General features: G+C 28.5%; 2 protein-coding genes across 3 annotated transcripts; both read right to left on the bottom strand.

Annotated features, from left to right (window-relative positions):
* Positions 1-6,221: 6,221 nt before the first annotated feature.
* LOC111313266 (G-type lectin S-receptor-like serine/threonine-protein kinase SD2-5) lies at positions 6,222-9,302 on the bottom strand. The gene has a single exon (XM_022913931.2). The coding sequence runs from the start codon at positions 8,942-8,944 to the stop codon at positions 6,521-6,523; it is 2,424 nt and encodes an 807-aa protein (XP_022769666.2). The 5' UTR covers positions 8,945-9,302; the 3' UTR covers positions 6,222-6,520.
* A 500-nt stretch (positions 9,303-9,802) lies between these two features.
* On the bottom strand, positions 9,803-23,390 carry LOC111313277 (serine protease SPPA, chloroplastic-like). 2 transcript variants are annotated; one of them, XM_022913940.2, is made up of 13 exons: positions 22,878-23,390; positions 22,116-22,299; positions 21,436-21,573; positions 20,642-20,812; positions 20,460-20,563; positions 19,990-20,057; positions 18,816-18,982; positions 18,434-18,503; positions 17,485-17,639; positions 11,374-11,479; positions 11,045-11,132; positions 10,769-10,912; positions 9,803-10,290 (listed from the first exon to the last, which is right to left on the bottom strand). In XM_022913940.2, the coding sequence occupies exons 1-13, from the start codon at positions 23,316-23,318 to the stop codon at positions 10,060-10,062; spliced, it is 2,067 nt and encodes a 688-aa protein (XP_022769675.2). In that variant the 5' UTR covers positions 23,319-23,390; the 3' UTR covers positions 9,803-10,059. The 2 variants fall into 2 exon arrangements, with proteins under 2 accessions (XP_022769675.2, XP_022769682.2); XM_022913947.2 differs by having other exon boundaries at positions 22,983-23,383.
* Between the last annotated feature and the right edge of the window lie 4,211 nt (positions 23,391-27,601).

Here is a 27,601-nt window from a genome sequence, read left to right on the forward strand (position 1 = left end):
GCTGGTTGGAATGCAAAACAATATGAATTCTTTCTACAGGTCCACGTTTGCCTAATATTTTTTTCATTCACTTTGAATTTCAATTTGTTTTGTTAAATTAAATCCAAATTATAAGGCAAAACCAAAATTATATTTATTTTATTATTAGTTTAATAGTGTAGATTAAGTATTATTTTAAATATTTTTATTTTATGTGGATATTAAAATTTTTTAATTTTATAAGTGAACTTATATGATTATTACATGCTCATTTAATAATTAAATAATTTTATTTTTTAAAAAATAATACTAAAAGAGATATGTGTCAACAGTTTAAACTAATTCATGGAGTTAAAAAATTTTATTGATACTATATTTAGTAATGCTTATTTTGAAACCTTAGATATTGTTTGGATACAGTTTGTTCAAAATATTCAACTTAATTTAGCAATTGAACTATTTCAGGTTGTTTCTGTTTGTTTCATTGTAAAATTTAATTTTTGAATACTTGTATCTTAATGAATTTCGTTTATCTAGATTACCTTTTTCTTCTAAACAGAAAAACTCTGTAAATCTCGAATATACATAAAAATTTAGATTACATTTTTTATTATATATATAAATGCAGTTTTTTTATTAAATTAGGATATTAAATAATATCTTTATTAATATAATATATATAAATTAAATTAAATAAATAACAAAATATTTTCTTTTATATATATCGAGAAGGGTTGGGATAGAGCATACTTAACCTGATTCTGATTTGATCCTAATTATTCAAAGAGATAAAACTTAATTCAATCTTCATTTAAAAAAAAAACATATCGATTGGATTGTGACGAATCGAAACCCCCATTGAATATAAGTTGTTTTGTTATTCTTACATCTATTGATTTTTTTCTTTGTAAAATTTATCTAAAAATTTTAGAAATAAAGAATTAAATAATATTTCTAATAAATATTATTAAGATATTAAATAAGTTTTTAATAAAATACATATATAAATATACAATTAAATCGATAATCAAATATATATTCTTTATATATATTAGGGCTAAGGCGCAACATCTAAAACTTTACTTTTACTCAAACTTGATTTGTAAAAAATAAAAAAACCAAAAACAAAAACAACTTAATTATCTTAAATTAAAAGAAAACACACCAATTGGATCAAAACGAATTAAAATCCATCAAATACAGATGATTTTATTATTTTTATCACAATTGACATTTTTATTACAAAATTTATCAAATAAAAAAACAAAAGTAAAAATATTTTAAAAAGGAAACAAAAATATCAAAAGCTTTTAAAAATCAAAGAAATGAAAAAAAAGAAAAAAAAAAGAGGTTTCACATGAACACCCGAGAACGGGTGGAATACCATTAATCTATTTTTAATATGACTCCATTTTCAAAAATAAAATCTTGACCCAATCTCAATTTTGTAAAAACGAACCTATATTAGTCTAGTGCAAATAAAAACTAATAAGATACAGATTGTTCTATCATCCATACCATTAATATTTTTTACAAAGTTCATCTAATAAACAAAATAAAATTAAAAAAAAAAACAAAAAAAATTAAAAATCAAATTTTTGAAAGAAAGATGGAGTGTCACATGGTTACTATCTCCTTCCAAAATCAACTTTAATATTATAGATATATGGATGAATAATAAAATATATATTTTATATATATCCAAAATAAGGTGAGACATCTTAAATTCACTTCCGATTTAATCTTAATTTAAAAAAATATATCTTAATTTGGTCTCATATTTTTAAAAATGCATTTATTGAATTGGGATGAATCACAATTTATACGGATTGTTTATTATTACCTTCATTTTTTTTATAAAATATATCTAATTAAAGTATGAATAATAAAAAATTAAATTATAAACAAAAAAAAAAAACAACCAATTAGACAATAAAAATATAAATATAAATAAAAAAGCCATGTAAACACCTTCTCATGCTCAAAATTCTACAAAATTAATATTATGGATTACTGTACTACACCATTCTTCTTGGACACAGGATATTTGTCGGGAGTGTTGTGAATGATTGGGCTCCCTGGCCAATGAGAATGAAAGTTTGAATCGTCACTAAGGACGTGATTATGGCAAAGTTAAACAGTTAATAAATGTTGTTTCCTTGCCTATTTTTTCCTCCTCTCTTCTCGTGTATATATATATATATTCCATCCAATTAAAATTTTCTTTCTCTAATTCCACCATATAAAGGAATAATATAGATAAAATGAGAAAAAAAAAACTCATGAATTAAAATTCAATAATCATCGAATCTTTATCATGTTTTGTAATCAATTAAATTTTTAAATATTTATTTTTTATTGAGCCTTTATTAAAAAAATAATTAATTATTTTTGTTTAATTAAAAGTTTAATTGAATAAAAATAAATATTTAAAAGTCAATTAATTTAAAATAAAAGATTCATGATTTAATTATTTATAATAAAATATTAATAATTAAATAATTATTAAATTTTTATTTGAGCGAGCCAACAATATCTGGAATCAAAAGCAAGAGTAGAATTATCCTACTATATAGCTTTGCAAGGGGAAATTAGATCTTCAAAAAGGATTGGCCTACATTCCTCAACTGATGTTACATCATACCAAATCTCTTTTAAGAATGCACGCACAAAGAGAAGACCACTCTCACAAAAGACAAGAAAAGAATGGCTGAAACTAAAAGGGATTGCTTTAGACTTAAATGTATTAGAAAGAAAATGAACTTCTTCGCTTCATCTCACATTGACCTTAACCTCTATTGCTGATAGTTGGCTATCAGCAAAATAAATTAAATTAAACTAAAAAACTAAATAAAAAAGTTAAAGGTCAAAAAATAAATTTAACAAAAACAAAAAAATAAAAATAAAAAGTAGATTTTTGAAAAAATGACTGGATACCACATGGACACCGCTTCTTTTCTTTAAAATCTAATATTTATTATATTACAGGATACAAAATTATCAATATGATGTATTAACATAGATGTCTGTGTGGAAAGTCTCTTTTTATGACACGTTGGATAATGTTTATATTATATTATTTATCGAATAATTCTATTTAATAAATTAGTTAAATTTAATATGTTTGGATAATTATTTAAATTTAAATCAAAATCTATAAAAATATTAAAAATTTTACATAAAATTTAAATTCAAATATATTAAAATATAAATTACCTTTCTTTTTTAATTTAATTATAATTTCAATATATATAGGCTTACTAAATTTTTATAAGATGTAAAATAATTTTATTTAATAAATTATATAAATTTAATATTTTTGGATAACTATTCAAATCAAATTCTATCAAAGATTGAAAATTTTACATAAATTTTAAATTTAAATATATTAAATCATAATCTATCTTTCCTTTTCAAATTTAATTATAGCTCTACATATTATATATACACACACACACATATGTATATATGTGTGCATAAGCTTAATAAAATTTTATTTTGCTGAAATCCAAATCTCAAAATAAAAATAAAGTGCTCATAGAATGAGAGCTTCACCCCTAATCAATGTTATTTTATTTGTTATTATTAGAACTAGAAATTAAAGAACACAATCTATTTTTATTTGATGATTATATTTATGGGTTTTGATAGAAATGGGTAAAAGTTAGAAAGAATAATAACCACATCATACTCATAAACAAGTAAATTCATTTTATGCATTTATTATTCTTTTATTTCTTTCATTTTTATATTTAGTTTTAAAAATAAATTTGTAATAGTGTTTGATTTTTTTTGTTTTTATAATATTGATTTTGGTTTTTTCTTTAGACTTCGATAATGAAAAGAAAATGAGCACACATATGGATTGGTTTCAACCAGGTAATAGGTATAGTTCATTACTTTTTTTCACATTTTATTTCTTTTTTCAATTTTTCCTCTATTTGTTTATTTCTTCAAACCTTTTATTTGATATTATTTGCATTATATTATATATATTTATTTATTTGATTTATTCTAAAAAAAATTCGTTTATATATTTTTATATATATTTAGTTAAACTGAATATTTGCTATATAAAAGTACAAGAAATTTAAATTATATATACATTCTCAATTTGTATATTTGATTTATTTTCTAACAAAAAAACAATTATGTATGTTAAAGTATATATGTAAAAAAAAAAAAAAAAAAAGAGCTAATAAAAAGTATATGATTATAACCAAATTAATAATTTTCCTTTGTAGTTCAATCAAATATATACATAAAAGAAAGTATTATTATTATTATTATTATTATTATTATTATTATTATTATTTGGTGTTTTGTTTTTTTTTTTTTTTTTTGTTTAGCTTTATGAGATTTAGTAGTTTAAGAATATTATGCTAATATAAATATCTTTCATAATTTAATCAAATGATATATTTTTTATATATCCATACCAAAATATAAATAATTTTTAATCTTGACTATTTTCTTTTTAATAGGCCAAAGTAAACTTTTATTGAAAGTAACAAAATTGTTACAAATACCAACCACAATTAAGAGTATAATTGAGTACATAAAGAATATAAGCCCTAAAGAAATTGTTCCAATATTACGTAGGGAATCCAAAAGCATAGATAACAACATTCCTAACAATCAAAAGAACATATTAACCAACCATAAAAATCTTGATAATTTAAAACTGAACTTTATTTTTTTGATCAAACAAAAAAAAAAATGAGTAGCAAAAATTTTATTGTTTAGTAAATGAATTGAAAAAAATAATTTTTTATGAAAAAAAAGATTTTTATAATTCTTTGTAATTTTACAAAGACTTTGACTTTGAAAGAATATTAAAATATGTATAAATTTATATTTAGTTGTATATTAATCTTTATGAATGTATACATAAAAAATCAATAAAAATTTGCATATTCTTATATTAAAGTAATACAAAACATTAAGGTTAATAAAAAAAAACAATTTTAAATTATGAAAGATAAGAAAAATTCCATGCGTAGCACAGGTTAAAAAATTAGTTAACTTTAATATTATAGAAAAATGAATGAATAAATAATAAAATATATATTTTATATATACCTAGAATAATGTGAAAAATCTTAATCTCACTTTTTATCCAATCTCGATTTTAAAATATATATCAATTGAAAATCGAATTTAAAAAAAACACATTCATTAGATTATGGTGAATTAAAACTTATACGAATTGTTTTGTTATTAACTTCATTAATTTTTTTTTTACAAAATATATCTAATTAAAAAATTAAAGTTAATTAAATAAAAGAACAGTAAAAAAGGTTAAAAAAATCCAAAAATTTAAAAATAAAGGATGGATAATAAAAAAAATTTTAAAAAACAAATAATAAAAATAATAAAGCCACCTAAACACCTTCTCATGCTAAAACCTCCCCAAAATTAATATTTTGGATTACTGAACTAACCCATTCCTCTTGGACACGATATTTTTCGGAAGTGTTATGATTATTGAGCTACTTGGTAAATGAGAATGAAAATTTGAATCGACACTAAAGATGTGATCATGACAAAGCTAAACAGTGAATGAATGTTGTTTCCTTGTCTAGTTTTTTCTCCTTCTTCCCATTTATGTATATTCCTTCCATTTAGAATTTTCTGGTTTAATTCCACCATATAAAGGAATAATATAGGTAAAATGGTAAAAAAAAAAACCCCATAAATTAAAATTTACTAATCATTCAAATCTTTATTTTTTTAATCAATTAAACGCTTAAATATCTCCTTTTTTTCAATTGAGCCTTATTTAAAAAAATGATTAACTATTTTTGTTTAATCAAAAGCTTAAATTGATGAAAAATATATAAAAATTTAATTGAGTGAAAACACATACTTAAAGATTTATATTCATGATTTAATTGATTATAATAAAATATTAAAAACTTAAATGATTATTAAATTTTTGTTTGAAAATTTTTTAAAACCTTATGCCAATAATATATATGGAATAAGAGGAGTGAGTAAAATTAATATGGCTATGGCTTTACAATGGGAAATTAGATCTGCAAAAAGGATTGGCCTACATTCCACAACTGATGTCACACCACACTAAATCTCTTTTAAGAAAGCACTGAGAAAATGAACTTCTTCACTTCATTTCTCATTCCCTTTAACCTTGACCTCAATTGCTTATTGTTAGCTATCATCTCTAATATGTATGTGATCTAAGCTAATGTTCAGTTGAAATTAATTTTATACACTTAATAGGTCATTTTAGAACTTGAAATTCGAAATCTTCAAACAAAAAAAAAAAAAAACCTGGAAACTTGAAATGATTCATTCATTCATTCAAATTTCGAGGATTTTAATGTAATTGTCGAGAAAACGAAGTAAACATCTTTGCTTGGGACACAAAAGGTGGGATGAAATATTACATGAAACAAAACAAACTTCAGCAGAGGAAAAATTCTACACTTCAACAGCAAATAGGATAGGAAAAGTGCTTGGGAACTTACCTTGGCTTACATCCCGTCTTCATGGATTATATTGAAGATCTCCAAGATCTTCACCTTGGCCCAGATAAGATTGACGGTAAAGCTGTTGAAGCAAAAGTCTCCACAGCTTCAGGTGCTGTCAATTCGTTTAGAAATTCGCCGTCCAAGGTACCAACAAAATCAACTGAACCCTCAAAAATCTTCACCACTGTGGACATGGGAGGCCTCCTGGCATGTTCATTTTGTAAACACCATGTAGCAACCTTCATCATCTCCATGACTTCAGCTGCATTTGCTTGCATATCTTCGCTGCACTTATCCACAAGATCCATAAGCTGCCCTTCTTCTTGCTTTCTCCTGAAAAGACTCAGTAAATGCCTTTCTTCCTCCTGTTGAGATCCATCCACATTTTTTCGCCCGCACAGAATCTCTAGGACCACAATACCGAAGCTATAGACATCTGCTTTCTCTGTGATGACTGAGCTTAACCATTCAGGAGCCATATAACCAGGCGTTCCCCTCATAGTTGTTATGACTTCGCTTTGGTCTCTTCCAATTAGCTTAGATAATCCAAAATCGGAAACTTTGGCATTGAAATTCTCATCTAAAAGGATGTTTTGTGGCTTGATGTCTAAGTGAATTATCTTTTGGTTGCATTCTTCATGAAGATAAGCTAGTCCCTTAGCTATATCTAAAATGATTTTCTTTCTAGTTTTCCAACCAAGAGCAAGCTCGTGATTTTTGTGGAAGATCCATTGATCCAGTGACCCGTTACTCATGTACTCGTAGACTAAAAGCCTAGCAGATTTTTCAGCACAAAATCCAACCAAACTCACCAAATTGAAATGGTGAATACTTCCTATAGTCTGAACTTCTGCTATGAAAGATTTCTTGACTGAACCACAGCCATCAAGATACTTCACTGCAACTTCAGAACCCGAACGTAATGTTCCTTGAAAAACGGACCCAAATCCTCCTTCACCGAGTTTGTTGCTAAAATTCTTCGTGACATTCTTCAACTCTTCAGAAGAAAATCTAGTTGGCATTCCCGATATATTATCCAGAAAATCCTCCTCAACTTCTTTAAACCCTTTTTTAATTCTTATAAAATAGAAAGTGCATATAAGAAACACGACAGAGATACCTCCAAGAGTTGAGCCCAGAATAATTGCCAATCGTGGTGAAAGATTGTTGTTAGGATTCTGTGCACTTGGAAAATTCTGCACCTTTATAAAAACAGAGGTGTTGTAAGAATCATAATTACTAGGATCATACATCTTGAGGGACAATACTTCAGATAGAATATAGCAGTAACCATATATATGTATCACAGCTTTGCAAGAACAGTTCTTTAAACAGACTTCCTTACAATCTTCTATACTCTTGATAGTATCATTACTGATGGGAATACTGAGATATCTGAATGGTACATAATCGATGTCCTGGAGCTTGAGAAAACTCTGATGGAGAGAAAGCTCACAAGAAATTGGTAAAATTGCAGAACAACCAAGATCCAGTGCTGTAGAATTTTTTCGCGTAAAATAAGTTGCTTGGTTTTGAGTTGGAAAATCAGGGCAACTGCATCTCCCTTCTACACAAACGCTATATTTTCCACATGCCAGTGGATAACTACATCGACTAATTCGGAATAGATCAATCCCCTCCCATTTCGAATTTCTCCATTGAAATGCCTTCAAGTAACCGTCACTCCCCAACTGTATAAAATTAGCCGAGTCTGGCACGGAGAGATTCCCAAACATTACCGTCTGAAATTCAGCGTAAAATAGCCCTGAATTGCTTTCTTCCAAATAAAGCGATCTGTAATACATTGGGGAAGGATATACATCCATGTAAGCAGTGAATCGACCATCGATGAGTGCAAATGCATACAAACCTTCACTTGAATTGAATTGCGATACATTTGCCCTCAACTTCTGCCCGGACACTAGCCTTTGACCAAGAACTAAAGAGTCTGTTGGGTGGTCAAATGACTGCCAAACCATCTTGCTGGTTTTGTCAAACAGCATGAGGTTTCCCTCTGCACTTAAGTTTAAACTTGAAACAGACTTGCCTGTGTTCGGGGACCAAACCACAACATCGCCATCTTTCAAGACAAGACTACCTTCTGGAGTGAGCTGCAATAGTGCCTGATACTTAACTGGATTGTTTCGATTAGCGGACCACACAACTTGAGGAGAAAAGCTGGAAATACTACTACCAGAATTGTTGTTGAAGATGGAAACAGCAAATAGGCAACTCTCACCTACAAAGCTGCAGTGAAAGCCACAGACAAACATCCCATTGACAAGGATCGGCTTCACACCGGCTTTCTCCCAGAAATTTAAGTCAGATAAGACGGCGTTCCAGGAATTCGGGGCATTGATAAATGATGGGAAGTCTACGATTTCAGCGTTGATCAAAAGTGATGATCGAATGATCAATAGAATCCAAAATGTGTTCAGAAAGTAGCTACAGGTATTCATATTCATGGACATTGTTCTGGGACGGCAAATGGAGTTGCAGGGAAGAGTAAATTAGCTGCAAGAACGGCGTCAAGCTTGACTAAACTAAACTAAACAATACAATTCATGCTATCATATTTCTTAAGAAAGCACCTAGAAAGAGAACAAAAGTTTGACTAACTACCAACTAATTTTGTTTGGAAAATTCATAGAAATGATAAGAATGATATTACTATCTTCATTAATTTTCGACAGAGGACAATTGGAAAGAAAGGAAAATGACATTGATCAGCAAAACGTGTTCATTGTGTTGAAAGAAAAATCCCTTTTACTGGTCAATGGCGTATGCATCTAGCAAAGAGACATCAGGATGAAGCGTGGCAAGTACTAAAAACTTTGGTCGGGTCAACCACTGTAAGCATTAATACTCAGACGGGATAAAAGTGAACTCAATCAATCCATTAAGGTAGGTTCTAATCACTAATAAAAGTGAGCAGTCTGTCCATTAAGGAAGGTTCTAAGCACTAATAAAATTGAACTCAGTCATCGGTTCATAAATTATATAACTTGTCATAAATATATATCTAAAAATTTTTTAAAAAATTACATTTAAGTTTTCTAAAAAAATTAATTTAAAAAAATCTTATATGTAAATTCAAAAATTAATTTTGATTAAAAAACTTTTAAAAATTTCGAGATTTGTATCCATAAGCTTTCAATTCATAAGTTTAAAAGTGAAAGGAGTACTAAAAGAAAAAAAAGTAATTAAAAAATTTTATTTAAAAATAATTTTTTTAAAAAAAATGTGAATAGTAAAACATGAAATGCCAATAGTATTACCGGTTCATAAATTTGAGACAATTGTTACCTACTTTACATAAAAATAGGTCATAATTCCAACATAAAACGGTAACATTATGATTGATCTTTCTATAACGTGAAATTGAAACATAGTTCTCCATAGCTGTTAAAGGATGTGAAAATGGTTAACAAAAGAGCAACCTCCTCCTATGAAGAACTAAATTATCATGTCTATCACCAGATGCATAAAGGAATCCATCTAAATCATAGACTCAAAACAGAGTCTTGAAGATTACTATAAAAAGGGACCAAAAAAGGGTAAAAAAGAAAAAAAATTTTGTTTAAGATCAAAGTGAACTGAGGTAATCTTTTATCAAACTGAAGAGTGGGGTAGCATTAGAAAATCCCTCCAATCTCTGGAACATGATTCCATCCATCCGGGCCTGAATACCATCGGAAAACGTCAACTCTTGCAGCAGTTCTTTTAGTGTTCTGTCTACTCCAACTATGGAGTTTCCTATGTCACTTAAGAGTTCTGGTAGTGTTGGAGAAGGTCTCGACAACTCAACAAGTGTAACCTAATCCATTGTATCACATACATCAATATCTGAGAAAGCATAATTTTCCAAAATGATACATGATGTACAATTAATTTTGGATGAAGAATAAAAATCTGTCATTGACATGAGCAAGACAAAAAAAGACACTTAATCCCATATATAAGCATAGGTTGTCCACAAAGCATTGAGAGCATAAGTTTCAACATGATGCGAGTCATAATGTATTATGGATGCAGAATACCATAAATGTGTCTTTCTATTATAGCACAGGATGCAGTTCTATCATATATAATTTTGTATCAAACCTCAATGGATATACAGTTGCCTAGAAACAAATTTCCAAATTTGTAAGCGAAACTTTTATAAATGTCAAGTGTCATCAAATTATAGGGTTCACCAACGATTTTGGAGTACTGCTTTTTGCAAATGATATGATAAACAATAGTAATACCCATCCTAGGAAAAAGTGTCTTAAAATGAAGAGTAAACAACTAACCTGCCTGTCTCGGGGTATATTTGCCTTATGTTTTGCAATAGCAATAGCCCGAGAAAGTCCCCCAATAGCATCAACCAAACCCCATGAAGCTGCATCTTTACCTGCCCATACTCTGCCTTGTGCAACCTCTTCCATCTTTTCTACCTGTTGAATGATTTAAATTCAGAGGATTTTTAAAGGATTTTTGTTTCTTTTCCCCTTTTCCCTTTTAAAAGTAGGATAAAGAGGAAACTTGGCATTACATCTAAAACTGGAGATAAAAAAGATAAAACATACAGGCATTGATCTCGAAAAAGCTGCCTTGTCTCGAAATTGCTCATAAGCATTCTGCGCAGACTTTGCAAAAAGCTCGGCTTCATCCGGTCTAGTATATATTAAAGTTAGTTCTCTTCTAGTCTATTAAAAAGAGAACCCAAACAAAAAAGCAGCTTTTTTGTGTGATCCAAAACCCCCAAAAAAGAGAAGACCAGCAGGAAATAGGACAAAGAATAATTAATTGGTAAGGGCCAAAACTTGGCTTTTCAATCAAATATCAAATAATTAATAGGTAATCTTGATATCTTTTCACTTTCTATCTAATCAAAATATACAACCAAGGCATTCACCTTAAAGGCCGCTGCTCAGCTGCAAAAAGTTCAGCATATCTTCCCCTTGATATGACCTCCTTATTGAAGCCAATTTTTTCATATAATTTCCCCAAGTTAAACTTCCCTGCAAGCAAGAGAAAAGGGAAAATCAAATCAAATCAGTTTTATGACTTGCAAAAATCCAAAAGGCTTATGTCAGAAGACAACATCTTTGGTTTTCAGCAACAAAAGCAATTAGTTCATAAAAACAAGGAAAAGGGCAATATGATCTAGAACAACATTTTTCTATCATCTTTCTTTTTATTTTGTTAATTAGAAACGCATGATGAAGTTAGCAGCATAAAAAGGGATAAATTCCTCCATGTGAGTATTTTGATGTACAATGACAAGAAATATAGATATTGAATTATTCATCCAAATCTTCAAGATGACTGCCACTAATCTATGAATGAATTCAAGCAATTAGTTTGCACGTTTTATTGTTGAAGAAGCATTGTATTAGCATCACAATTAAACTTTAATTTCACAAGGACATTCAATGACAAGAAAAAGGTAACAACAAGAATACAAAAGCGGTAACCATGTACAAAATGAGACATAAGGATAACATCATTTCAAGTCTCAGATATCCCCAACTCGTGAACTGGTTTGAGGCTTGTATATTTTAGTTTTGGAGCACAAACTTGTGGGAAAACACTTATTTATAGTTAGTTGTAATCTTGTAATCTGTATATTTATATTTGTATCTCTAAAATTAAATATTTGTATCCCTAGAATTAATGACAAAAAATTAGGATAGACAATCCCTCAATTATAGGATCAGTTTTAGGAAGATTTAGTTTCTTAATTTACCCACTAGTTAGTTATATATAAACCTAAGGTGCTTATATAATTCTTTATGAATAGTTTTCTAATACACATTCAGTTTTATTCTTACACTATGTTTAGATTGAGGGGAGGGGAAAGAAAGGAAAATGAAATAAAGGAAAGTAATGGAAACAGAATAACCCTTCCTTTGTTTGGATAAACTTTTAATTTAAAGGAAAGGAAAGAGATGGAAACTCAATAACCTTCGGTTTCTCTTGTAATCTTCATTTTTTTTAATAACTCAATTTGGGGGAAAAGTTAAGAAAAGGAAAGTTGAAAAAATTTTATTTTTATAAAAAGACATTACATTCATATTTTTATTATGACATTATATTTGATTATGTAACTGACACTTCCTGCAAAAATAATTTTTTTTTATGAGTATTTTATATAACATCATAGTTTATAAATATTTTATAAGTTTCTAAGCCTTAACAACTAAACAAGCGAAGTTATTATCAAAATGAATTAAAAAGTTGAATTAAACACAAAATTAAGAGTAAATTAATAATTAGCTAATACATCTTACCGTATTAAATATGCTCAATTTTGTTTAAAAAGATTTGTTTATACAAGCTAGGTAGCATAAAGATATATTTGAATATTATATGTTACTTTATTTAAAAATATATAATTGAAAAAAAAATTATAATGAATTATTTCCTTTCCTTTTCAGTATTTATCCAAACAATGGTCGTTAGAATTCATTTTCTTTCTTTTCCTTTATTAATTTTAACTATCCAAACAAGAGGTACATGTACCTTTCTTTTCCTTTAAAAAAATTTCCATTCCTTTCTTTTCCTTTATTAATATCTATCCAAACATAGTGTTAGTTTTGCACACAATTTTATTTCTTAGTTTTTCCATATGGTATAAAAGCTTTAGGTTTTTCTTGGGAAAAAATTTTTTTTAGCCTTCATTGCTATTTCTATTTCAAGCTTTCATAGCCAAATCTTATTAAATCTTTCACTCTTATTTTTTCCTTCTTTGGCCTTCATTGCCTAGAATCGTCTTTGGTTAAACCTTTACTATTAAGACTCATTTCAGTCCTAAAAAATATAACCACACCATGGCAGAATCTACCACTACTACCCAATTTGAAGATATGACAACTAGTGAAAGCACTGGAGTACTACAGAAGTCTCAAGAACAAAAAGAGTTAGATAAAAAAGAGATTGAGAAACTAAGAAGTCTATTGAAAACTCTTGAAAAGCCTACTGGGGTATATTCTTTAGGTAAGGTCTCTAGTTCAGGTAAAGCTTCTGGTTCTCATGGATTAAATGTCTTAGTTAAGCTTATTACAAGTTCTTCGGTCATTGACTCAGTAGCCATAAACTATATAACACATTCTTACAAAAGTATCGTACATATACCCTGTGTCCTAGTATTAAGAAAATTGTTGTTGCTAATGGTTCACTTACTACGGTGGTAGGATTAGGAAACGTTCAAATTAATTCCTCGTCTGCTCTTTAAAATGTTCTTCATATTCTTGAATTGTCTACTAATATAATATTTATACAAAAATTTACCAGAGACATGAATTGCAAAGTGACCTTTTATCTCTCCTATTGTGAATTCTAGGACCAAAGTTTGGAGAAAATGATTGAACTTGCTAAAGAGAAAGATGGACTATACTTTCTTGAGACATCAAACAACACAGGTAATATCAAGAATACTTTACTTTTGTCATTTCTTTTTGAAAAATCTCCTAACAAAGACAAAATCCAGCTTTATCATTTTTGTCTTGGACATGCTTCTTTTGAAACTTTGAAAAACATGTTTCCTTCTTTGTTCAAAGGATTACATGCCAAAAATTTTCATTGTGATGTTTGTGAACTTGTAATGCATAGATGTGTGTCTTTTCCAGTTGGCAATAAAAGAAGTTTTACTCCTTTTTACTTGATTCATAGTGACATATAGGTTCCCTCCATAATTCCTAATATTTTCGGTGCAAGGTGATTTGTTTCTTTAATAGATGATTGTAGTAGGATCTCTTGGATATTTTTATTTAAATCTAAATCAAATGTGAATAGTGTGCTTTTAAGATTCCAAAACATGATCCAAAATCAATTTGGGGTGAAAATCAAGAGATTTATGTCTAATAATGCAAGTGACTATTTCAACCAGAGTTTATCTACCTATTTCCAAAAGGAGGGGATTATCCATGATTTATCTTGTGTTAATACTCCATAGTAGAATGAAATGGCAGAGAAAAAAAAAACCATTTACTAGCCACAACCCAAGCTTTACTTTTTCTAGTAAACATACCCAATTCCTACTAAGGGAATCTATTCTCACTGTCACACACATTATAAATAAGTTACCTTCAAGAGTTTGGGGATTTAAAACTCCTATGGAACTACTCTCACAATTCTATCCCAACTTTAATACCATAAGCAACTTCACACCTAGGATATTTGGTTGTACATCATTTGTTCATGTTCACAATGATAATAGAAGGAAGTTAGATAGAGCAATTAAGTGCATTTTTGTGGGGTATTCATTAACTCAGAAAGGGTAAGTTTTATCATCCTCCTACCAAAACACTCTATTTGTCTGCAAATGTCACTTTTGAAGAAAGTAAACCATTTTTTACTCAACTTTATCTTCATTGAGAGACTTCATTCATGAAAGATAAGGATAAAGACTTCTTTTTGCTTGACTTGTCTTCTTTTTCAACATTTTCACCCACTAATTTTTTGGAGTCTAAACTTGTTCGTTCTGAGTCCAAGTCAAACAATAAATTTGAGTCTGAACCCATTCCAAACACAAAAGATGTGACAAAGGATAATATTGTTCTTGATTATATGAAGCAATTACAGGTGTAATCAAGAAGGAAAGTTCCAGATCCTAAACCAGTGCAAGTCCAAGAATATGATTCTAACTCTGAAAATGAGGTAACTACAGTCTGACTCTATTTTTTCAAAATGAGCATGAATCTCCTAAAACTATAACTAGTGATTATGACCTCCCTATTGCCATTAGGAAAGGACCAGAGAATGTACTAAGCATCCACTATACCCAATCTCTAATTTTGTGACATTTGAAAAATTCTCACCATCCCACAAAAATTTCCTTGCGAGCCTAAACACTATTTCTATTTCAACTACATTATCCAAGGCATTATCCAGTGAGAAATGAAGGCAAGCCATGAATATACAAATGGAGGCTTTAGAGAAAAAAAAAGACAGTATCGCATTTCGCTATGTTCTTCATCAGTGCGAGAGCCGAGATATCCGTTGCCGAGAGTCGTTTTGGTTTTTCATGACAAAAGGAGTCACGGCACCGCCCGCGCACGCATCGTGAACAGGATGGGAACTGGTAGAGTTACCTAAAAGAAAAAAATTCAGTTGAGTGTAAATAGGTTTTCACTGTAAAATATAAGGCGGATGGTACTTTTGAAATGTATAAAGCGAGGTTGGTGGCTAAGGGCTAAATTCAAACTTATGGAGTGGATTATCAAGAAACTTTTGCTCCAACTGCCAAGATGAATACAGTTAGGATTTGGTTATCATTGGCTGTAAATTACAATTGGTAGCTTCAACAATTTGATGTAAAGAATGCTTTTCTGCATGACGATTTGGAAGAAGAAATATATATGAAGGTTCGACCGAGATGTGGAGGTTATCCAAAAGCAAACAAAGTATGCAAGCTGAAAAAGGCTTTATATGACCTTAAACAATCTTCTAAGGCTTGGTTTGGGAGATTTACAAAAGTGATGCTAGCAATGGGATATAAATAGAGTCAAGGAGATCAGACATTATTTATCAAACACTCTAATTTTGGGTGAGTTATTAATGTATGTTGATGACATAATTGTAATCAGAGATGATGAAAAAGTGAGAGCATCTCTTAAATAGTGTTTGGCAAGACAATTTGAGATAAATAAGCTAAGGAGATTGAAGTACTTCCTAGGAATTGAAGTGGGTCACTCACCGCATGGTATTTTCATCTCACAATAGAAATATGTGATGGATCATTTGAAGGAATCCAGGAAGCTCGCATATAAACCTACAAATACCCTTATAGATCCTAATCATAAACTTAGAAAAGCTAATGAAGATGCTACTATAGATAGAGAGATGTACCAGAGATTAGTTGGAATACTCATTTATCTCTCACCTACTAGACCTAATTTAGCATATGCGATGAGTGTGATAAATCAATTTATGCATAGTCCTAAAGAAGTGCACCTACAAGCTATCTACCGTGTATTGCACTATTTGAAGACCAATTCTAAGAGAGGTATTTTATTCAAAAGAAATTTGGGGCTAGTTCTAGAGGCATATATAGATGCGGATTATGCAGGTTCAGTAACTGATGGAAGATTCACCTCAGGCTATTGCACTTTCCTAGGTAGTAATCTTGTGACTTGGTGTAAAAAACAGAATGTGGTGGTAAGATCAAGTGTTGAAGCAGAGTTTAGAGCAATGACTCAAGGAATTTGTGAACTACTATGGTTAAAGATTATCCTAGAAGACTTGAAGATCAAGTGGGATGGACAAATGAGACTCTATTGTGATAACAAATATGCAATAAGCATTGCAAACAATCCTGTGCAACATGACAAAACAAAACACATTGAAGTAGACAGGCATTTCATAAAGGAGAAACAAAACAGTGGATTGATTTGTACACTGTATGTATCAACCAAGGGTTAACTTGCAGATGTGTTAACTAAAGGTCTCAACAATGCAACATTTGAAGAAATTATTTTCAAATTGGGAATGAAAAACACATATTCACCAACTTGAAGGAGAGTGTGAAAAAATACTTATTTATAACTGGTTGTAATTTTGTAATCTGTATGTTTATATTTGTATCTCTATAATTAAGTATTTGTATCATTAGAATTAATGGTAAAATATTAGGATAGACAATCCCTCAATTATAGAATCAATTTTAGAAAAATTTAGTTTCCTAATTTACCCACAATTAGTTGTATATAAACCTAAGGTGCTTGTATAATTCTTTATGAGCAATTTTTCAATATTCATTCAATTTTACTCTTAGTTTTCCATACAGATTTATTTCTTACTTTTTCCACAAAACTCAATGCAAAAACATTTGATTTTCAAGGTTTTTGAAAAAGTTTTAAAACTTGTTACAAGTTTCAGATAATGAGGACCCATGAACAGTTCATATCCTATTGCATTTGTAGTTTATGCATTGGCATTTTTCTATCTGGTCAACCAACTTCAATCTCTTTATTTTACAGCCATTCAAAATCCATGCTTATCAAATATCAGAGAGTTTGTTCACCTGTGACAACTCCAATTGAACCAGTTAAAGTCAAATTTTCGGCAACGATAGTCTGAGCTGCCATAGCCATATAATATCCCCCACTAGCTGCCACATCAGACATGGATGCTATGACTGGCTTTGATGCAGCCAAAAGCCTGATTTCCCTCCACATTCTGGATATTTTTAAACATCAGCTATAGTTAGAAAATGGATCACAGTAGATTTTCTTTTTCACATTCCATTCTGTATTTTGAAAAATATAAAAATGTTGAATATTAGCACATGATAAAAATGTTTCACAATTCAACATGATTCAGAAAAGGTTGGAAAACTAGAATGATAAGTCATATTAGACAAAAAATATTTAAGGAAAACTCATCACCCAAGACCGGCCCCGCTAAACTGAGTCACTCTTGAACACAGTACATTGCTACTGAGCTACTGGCAACACGGACCCAAGTAACCGTTCCATACCTATTAATGTTATTTACCAGGGCACCTGCTTCAACTTAAAATATTCACACATGTGATTATCTAATTTTAAAATAAATTCCAATGTTCATCAGAAACTCATGAAATATAGTTGGACTGCTAAGATTACACTAGCAGTGGGGTGGTCAAGGGAGGTTATCAGACTAATCTCTTGTCCAGCCTCACGCACCAGAAAGTTCACATGGTAAATTTTCATAGAAGCTTATTTACCATGCCAAAAGCAACGAGCTTATAAAATTGATCCAAACTAAACCCACAAACTTTCATGTTCAACAAAATGTTCGAGAACTAAAGATTAATGGGCAATCTGTGAATTTCAGAATGAATTAATCACAGACAACATCAAATATCACTTCACAAGCAAACAAGACATTGCAGAGATAACAAAAGCTTATACATTTTTAATTGTTTTGACAATAATTAGATCCTTAAAATGACAATTCTGTAAAAAGAGTCAAACTTTAGAAGCACTTACAAATCTGAAGCAAGAGCATCACCTCCAGGGCTGTCAATTCGAATGATAGCAGCCTTGTATCTTTTTGACTCTACAGTAAATAAAAATTTAATCTTTAAAAAAAATCACATGAAAGTGAAACTGTACAAACTTTCTGCGCGTAAATGCACACATGTTCTTTTGGATATAAGTAATAATATGAACCAAAGAAGGAATTCAAAATTAGCCATTTTTTGGTACATAAACACTTAAGTGAGCTTTGTAAAATCCATGATTTTACTCCTGCAATTCGACAAGCAAACATTAATGTCCATTTATGGGATATGGTCCTGCTACATGTAAAATTTAGAGCTAGATTTTAGTTCATCTACACATCGTTGCATGCAAGGTAAATGAGGTATACCTCTGACACTACGAATCTTCTCGATGACTTGCTCTGCAATGATAACAGAACTTGGCGTACTTAAAGGACTCTGCACACGGCTAATGCTCCCAGAGGCTCTGATCACAGCTATTAGGTCTCTACCACCTGCTAATCCGAGAGTCCACTTTCTAACTTTGGAGTATTTCCTAGAATTACAAAGAAAGAAAAATCTTAATTAAATTTGACATGTATGCCATTTTAAATGTTACACTAGGCTTGTTGTGGCATAGATACAACAACAACAACACGCTAAGCCTTATATCCCATACTCTGGGGTTGGCAATATAAAAAACCAAATAAGAGAATCAGGTTAGGTTGCAGTTTGAATCTTCTTGCGCCACTCATTTCTGTCAACAAGCACCTTTTCATCTAATTCTTTAACCATCATATCATTTTTTATTACTTCCATTCATATCTTTCGGGGTCTACCTCTAGATGTTTTGATCTCTCCTAGATCTAGAGACTCAATTCTCCTCACCGGTGCACAACTAGGCCTACATTTCACAAGTCCAAACCATCGCAAACAGCCCTGTCTCATCTTCTTTCATCTTGTTGTGGCATAGATCATCTCCCAAAAAAAAAATATATATATATATACAATATTTAAGATAATATTTCTTAAATGAAGAGATCAGGAATGTAACAAACAAGTGTCTAAAGTTTTAAGTTACAAAACCAATAGATTAAACATGCAGCAATGCCACATACACATTTGGAAAAGAACAAAAAGGAAAAAGGAAAGATTATTGAAAACAGAATTTATAGTGCATTTCCTAATTTAAGTCTTAGGTCACCTAGATCATTGAACCAGTATTTTGAAGTTTTCATAGTATTCTAAAGTTCCAAAGTAACTATAACTTTTACAAGATCATACAGATGAACAGTAGCATAAAGCTCAACTTAATGTACCTCTTTAGGTACATATAATTAGGGGTTGAACCACACAATGAACATAAACCACCTCCTCCCCTCTTCCAAGGTGTTTGACACTAAAAGTCTAAAAACTTCAAGTTGAAAATTTAAAGATTCAACAGTTGGAATTCCCCTAAGGTACTGTAGTTGAAAATTTTTATCATCGTAAATTTGAAAAAAAAAAAAAAAAAGAGAGATTTTAATGCCCTTATTATTATATGGAAAAAATAACAGGACCCACCTGTAATCAACCATATGAAGTTTTTTATCCTTTTGCACTCCAAGCCTCTCTTTTAACATTGAGATAACCTGCAGAAGTTACAAACATCAAATATTGTCATATAAATCTAGAGAGCTAGCTTAAAAATATAAACCCCTTACAACAGTTTTGACCACTCTCTGTGGCATTCTTCAATATATAGTACAAAGCAGGCATCAAAGGTTACTAAATGGTCAGAGAGGACTGTCTGAATCAATATGTATCTCAATAAACTTAAATAACAATAATGTTGGCTAAGTATTTACTATGTTTTAGAATCTTTTTTCTTCCTTTTCATTTCTTAATAAACAACTCGTAAAGAGATAAAGAGCAGAGCACTGTACGCATTACAATACTAAGATTTACTAAGTACAGCACCAGATGAAAAATTGCCATGTATTTTATTATCTCAAGTCTCAACTGTATACTGCATTGGCATCTAATGATTCTACCTCATCATCGTAATGTATATTTGTTATGAATCCCTCCTCTTTCAGCTTTTCTACTTTATAGACCCCTTCATTAATGAAGTTCTCAACATCTTCTCGTTTCTTTCCTGTATAAGATTTGCATGAGCCAAAAATTATCTTTAATATTTTGAGCTCAAAGCAAAAACATAAAATAGAAAAGGCACCTTTTGAAGAGGAAACTACATCCAACCAATTCCCATATATGTTATCAAGCAATGAAGTAAGCATCTCACAATTTTCTTCTGACATAGTCTTCCGTGTAAGTTGATCCCCAGCACTTTTATATTTACCAATCCTTTGCACCTGTGGTTCAATTCCTATTTTCTCAAAAACACCTGCAAATTGATTTAGAACACCAATTTATTGGTAAAATGCAAGCCACAACTATAGCATTGATAAATACTATTAAACATAGGTGACTAAAAGTTGAAAATTTGAAAGTATAATTATCAACCAAGGAGATAAATAAAAGAAAGTAAAGCTGCAGAAGGAGGATTATTTTATCTGTCTGCGAGATGTAAATGGACTATCTACTGGTTCCATGTAGAGCTTCTCGGTTCTGCCAGAGGGAATGGATATTGCAACTCTTTTTTAAAAAGGGCTGTCAACTAAAAATCAATTGAACTAAACCTTAGTTGCAAGTTAACTAGGGCCAGCCAACAGCATGAATGTTTCACAATCTGGTCCTAAACTATTATCTCCCACAGATGTTTATTTAAAAACAAAATCTCTATTGCTTTATCAACAAGACTGATTAGTAATTTTAACACCTCCAAACCCTACATGGCAGCGCAACCACAGGACTAATGACTACATAAAGGTAAATGGCTAAAAAATATAAGTGCAAAATTTACCTACTTGAACAATAACAAGATGTTCTTTTTGACAGTTTCTGTCCATGTTGTAAATGACAAAAGAAACAGTAGAAAGTGAGAGAGATAAATTTCTGTCAACTAACCTCCAAGGAATGATGCTTGAACAGTCAGACCGTACAAAGAAAAATAAGCACTTGGAGGGGCATAGATCTCTTCACATGTACAGGCAAGGTAAAACTCTTTCTCCTCACAGGCAGGGATATATGCAATGATGAATTTACCTATAAAATTCATAAAAGATTAAAATTCCAATTCAATTTTTTAACAATAAATAAGTAGTTAAATAAAATCTAACATATACATGGAAGAAATTTATTACTCACCAGATATCTACTATATGGTAATACTTGTTAATTTATGAGAAATATGCTTGAAAAAAGTTATCATAATCAAAATGATTAAAAAAATTAAACTGCAAGCAGACTTAAGATATGGGCATTATGTTTGAACAGAATAAATAAAGCACATTCACACCAGAAGTTACTCAGTATAACAGATGACTGATTACAACCGTTCCCCCCCCCCCCCCCCCCCTCAAGCTTTTGTACCCAAAGGATCCATGTATGTATGCATGGGATCATGTATTTGTCAATTCAAAAATGCTTTGATGTTCTTTAACAGTGGTTATAGCCACAGCAGCTATTTTGCTTCTCAAACAATAAACTCACTGGTCTTCACTAGATTAGAATACCGAAGGTCCAACAATTCAATTTGTGTACGGATATCCAAAATTGAAGTAAGACAATAAACTCTGTGAAGCAACCTGATTTCTTAAAGTTCAAAATATGCCTCCGAATTTCTTCAACTTTTCCCCAGCCACAGTTCAGAGGTTCAATATGGAGATAGATACCAGAAATACGGGGATCATATGCAGCTTTTACGAAATTTTCGCAAATTTGTGGCAGAGATAGTCCTAAAGAGAAACGGCTCTTTAGCTGATCAGATATCTGAACATGGAAAGAAAAGAAATTTTCAAATCCAAAATGAATCAATCATATAAAAAGTTAAAGAATGCAGACAATCTCTCAGGAAAAAGAAGTTTAAATAATAGCATTAAGTTTCAGTTGAACTAATCCAGGTGCCATTTTTAACAACAATTAGATCTCCGACACCTCTCACTCTGGACAGCTGTGTGATCTTGAAATATCAAAAATCATACAGTTCTCTCTTACCTGAGGACCCGGTTTTCCCTTTTTCAGTTTGCAAAACACAATAATCTAAAGTAAGAAGAAATGTGGTGACAATATAAAAGAAAAATATATTTTGATTGTCAAACAATCAGAAATTTTTACAACGCAGTTAAAAAAGATTAAAATCACTCAATTCTTTCGAAAAATGACAACCCATGTTCAAAAAAACATGGATATAATTCTTCTACAAACAAAATAATTCTTGCAAATTGTATTCGTTTCATCTTAAAGTAGTGTCTCCATTAACATCTGAAAAAACCCATTTCATGCTATCTCAAACCCATTTAATGGAGAAAAGGGGCCTAAAGAAAAAGTGAAATTGAAAAGAACCAAACCTGGCCGCGCAGTTTCATGGTCAAAACACTGCCTTTTCGAACCCTTTCCCAAGGGAAGGCAATAAGCATCTTAAACTTAACAACAAAACTCTTCCATCCACTCACCTTCTCATACTCCACTTCTCCACTAGGATACACTTCAGTTCCTAACTTTTCAACACTTTGACTCCCAAGTTTTTCATCTTTTTCTTTCTGGGTCTCGGTGGAAGATGAGGAATCATCGAAAGCTCGAGTGGAAAAAGAATAAGAGAATGAAAAGCTTTGTCTATGGAGGTGGGACTGGAGAGTTGAAAAAGAAATGGAAGGAAAGAGAGAAATAGGAGAGTAGTAGCATTTGGAAAGAGAGGGGATTGAAAGAGGTTTCGAGAGAATTGAATTGACAGTTCTGGGATGGATTTTAGGAGTGGAATGAGCAGTACGGAAGCGTAAAAGTGTAGACATTTTTCTTGGTTTCGATTGGGAGAGGAAGAGAGAGAGCTGAAGACAGAGAGGAAATGGAGGACAAATAGACTGACAATGAAGAAAAAAGGCAAAGCTTCCTCCACGTAACACTTTTGGCAATGACACGTTGTCTTGTACATATGATTACGTGGCTTTCTTTTCTTCCTCTGCTAAAATTTTGACTAGATTGATAATTTAAAATATAATAGGATAATATTACGTGAATCTCATAAGAAAATTAAATAATTTAAAATTTTAATAATAATTATATATATACAAATTTTTAACATAGTGCATAACTCATGAATAATTTTTATTTTTAAAATTTTATTTTAATAAATAAATTATTTTATAATATGATAATAATGATAAATATTAATAATTTAATTTTAATTTTGATATACTAAAAATAAAATTTGATAACTTTTAATATAATTTTGATTTTGATAACTTTTGATAAAATTTTGATAATATTTGATACGATTTTGGTAACATTTCATATTAATTTGGTAACTTATAATATAATTTTAGTAACAATTGATTAAATTTTGATAATCTCTTGATATAATTTTAGTAATTAACCTTTTAGTAATTTATAATATACTTTTAGTAATCATTAATAAAATTTGTGTCATCATATATTTAACAATAAATTCTTATAAAGAAACACGAGTTTAATTCTAGTATAAGATAATTTTTTTATATAATAAAATAAAATTATTATTTCATTCAAATTTAAAATTTTTTCATTAAAATTTTTTATTAAATAGATTCATGGTAGGTTTATCTTAGTCTTTTAAGATAAAATTTCTAACTTTGTTTTTGCTACAAAAGTTCAATTCCTAACAACTTTAAGTGTAAAAAAAATTCAACAACTGATAAATAAGTTTTCATTTATTTACTATTATATTATCAACGGTTTAATGCTAAGCTATCAATTATATATTACTAAATTATCAACAATTTACTACAAATAGCATTGATTTACTGCTAATTTATGAATAATTTACTTCTAAGTTATAAATAATTTATTACTAAATTATTGATGATTTGCTACTAAGTTATTAATGATTTGTTATAAAATTATAACAAATTTATTATTAATTTATTGATGATTTACTAAAAAATTATTAATGATTAACTAATTTACTACAAATTATCATTATTTTTTATGCTAAATTATCACTAATTTATAACTACATTATTAGTGATTTACTACTAAATAATCAAAAATTTACATCTAAATTATTAATGATTTACTATAATATTATTATACATATACTATTATGTTATCATTGATTTACTACTTAATTTTTGATTATTTACTATAAATTCATCACAAATTTATTGCTAAGTTAATCATGATTCATTATCACGTTATCGTTAATTTATATTCAATTATTTATAATTTACTATTAAGTTATTAATAATTAACTACTATTAAATTATATTAATTTACTTTTAAGTTTTTAATTATTAATTATTAAATTATTATTGATTTACTATTAAGTTATTCATAATTTACTACTAAGTTTATCAATTAATTATTACTAAATTGAAATTAATTTACTATTAAGTTATTATTATTTTATTATTATGTTATCATTTTTTCTATTAACCTATCATTAATGTACTAATATGTTACTATGCACTAATAACTATGAAACATTAAATTTAAAAACTCTACTAATAATATATGAGATAATTTGTTTATATGATAACGTTATTATTTTATTCAAGTTTAGAATTTTTTTTACTAATTTTCTTATCGAAAAGGTTCATCGTAAATTTATCATAACCCTCAAAATTAAAGTTGTAACTTCATTTTTACTAGTAATTAGGGTTAAATCCTCAGCAATTTCAAGTATAAAAAAGTTATCAATGACTGATAATAAAGTTATCAATTATTTACTATTAATTAAGTAATTAATAATTTACTACTAAATTATCAATGATTTACTTTTAATTTATGAGTGATTGACCATTAAGTTATGAATGATTTCTATTAAATTGTTAGTGATCTACCACTAAGTTACTAATGATTATTATAAATTTATAATTGATTTACTATTAATTTATCAATGATTTACTAAAAAGTTAGCAATGATTAACTAATTTATTATTAAATTATCATTGATTTTTAATTAAGTTATTAGTAATTTACTATCATGTTATTAGTGATTTACTATTAAGTTATTAACTTACTACTAAATTATTAATTATTTCCTATTATATTTTTATATTTACTATTATATTATCATTAATTTACTACTTAATTTTCTATTATTTATTACAAAATTATAACTTATTCTTAATTTTCTATTACTTATTATTTACCACTAAATTATATATGTTTCGCTACCAAGTTATTATAGATTTATATTAAATTATAAATGATTTATTATTAAGTTATCACTAATTAACTGTTATGATGATTTAGTACTAAGTTATATTAATTTTTTTAAAAATTTTCAATAATTAACTACTAAATTATCAATAATTACTACTAATTTATCATTGATTTACTACTAAACTATTTATGATTTATTACTATAAATTAATTACTATTAAACAGAAATTGATTTACTATTAAATTATTACTAATTTACTATTAAGTTATTATTGATTTATTACTAAATTATCAATAATTAAGTACGAAGTTATCATTTATTTTTTGTTAACTTATCATTGATTTAGTAATATGTAATTATGCATTTACAATTATATTATGATTGATTTATCATTAAGCTATTATACATATATTATTATATTTTTATTGATTTACTAAAAGTTATCAATTATTTATTACTAAATTATCATTTATTTATTGTTAAGTTATCACTAATTTACTACTAAATTATCAATGATTAGTATTAAATTATATTAATTACATTTAAATTTTCAATAATTAATTACTAAGTTATTAATTATCTAGTAATATGTTATCATTGATTTGTGTACATCAAAAAAAAAAAAAAAAACCACAATATATGCTAGAGATGTAATTTGTAAGATAAAGAAAGAAAGAAGAAAAAGTTTAAGTTTAAATGACTTGAAAAAGCATTAGTAATTGCTTTAAATTTACTATTTGTAGTTTAACACGTAATAATAAGTTAAAATCATAATGTTTTATACTAATGTAAGTATTAAAATTAAATTCAATAAATATAAACAATATATTAAGTTAATGTTTCGAAGATATTCTTCAAATTTTTTAGTTCATGGTAAAATAGTACATATTAAAACAAGTTTTATTGATAATTTGATTGAATTATTAATGTATGTATTCTCATATCTATTAGCGAAGTACAATTACATATAAAAAAGTAAAAATTTGAAGCGCTCTGTCACCAATAGAAATAATAAACTTTGCCTTATATTTTTATTTTCAAGTATACAATTTGGGGTAAAAGTTTTGTTGTGTATATGATAAAAGTGATGAGAACAACTTTACTAAATAATTTTTATAAAAATTAAACAAACAACAATTCTAAAAAGTATTAAATTAACAATAATCACCTTTACATTCTCCATAAAAAAAATTTCTACTAAATGAAAAAACTGTATATTTTTAATTGTTGCTTCATTTTTATTACCATCATTCTAAATCACTTTTTTGATATTTTGATGTCAATCAACTTCTTCATTTGAAAAGAGTAAAGAATATTTCATATTCTCCATAAAAAATTTTGTCTACTAAATGAAAAGATAATATATTTTTAATTGTTATTTATTCTTATTACTTTTTTTATATTTTGATGCCAATGAATGTAAAGCATAAACAATATTGTAAAAGCTTATAACACCCTAAATAACGTTTAACTTTATGTTATCTTCATGAATAAGTTTAAACTATGATCTTATCTCTTTCAAATTAAATGTTTGAATTGTTTTCCTCAACCCATATAGTAACAACTTGGTTAACAAATATATGATTATAAACTCATTTATCTAGATTAACATTTACACAATATGAATTTCAAAATCCTCAAAAAAGGAATATCTTATAATCTCTATAAAACTTGGGGATAAGAATTTTCTTCTAAAACTATCATTAATATCTCTATCCTCTATCATTTTTATACTTAAAATTTTATTATGTTATGCTCTCATTTTATTTTGAAGTGTATTATTAGTGCCATAAAAGTATAGTTAAAATAACATAATTAATCATTTCGAATTTGAAATAATTCAAAACTTAAATTGAGTATAAATAAATGTTTTACTCATTTTAAATTTCAGTTTAATTAAAAATAATATAATTCACATAATTATAAAAATGA

The sequence above is a fragment of the Durio zibethinus genome, chromosome 9, assembly GCF_047325235.1.
Source record: "Durio zibethinus cultivar Kanyao isolate XHJ-2024 chromosome 9, ASM4732523v1, whole genome shotgun sequence".
Lineage (NCBI taxonomy): Eukaryota > Viridiplantae > Streptophyta > Magnoliopsida > Malvales > Malvaceae > Durio > Durio zibethinus.

Excerpts from the sequence above, each read along its gene's own strand:
- LOC111313266 (XM_022913931.2), bottom strand. The coding sequence starts at position 8,944 with ATGTCCATGAATATGAATACCTGTAGCTACTTTCTGAACACATTTTGG.
- LOC111313277 (XM_022913940.2), bottom strand. The coding sequence starts at position 23,318 with ATGTCTACACTTTTACGCTTCCGTACTGCTCATTCCACTCCTAAAATC. Across the intron at positions 18,504-18,815 it reads GAAGATTCGTAGTGTCAGAG|AGTCAAAAAGATACAAGGCT; the intron begins GTATACCTCATT and ends TATTTACTGTAG. Across the intron at positions 11,480-17,484 it reads TTCAATTGGAGTTGTCACAG|GGAAGTTTAACTTGGGGAAA; the intron begins GTGAACAAACTC and ends TCTTGCTTGCAG.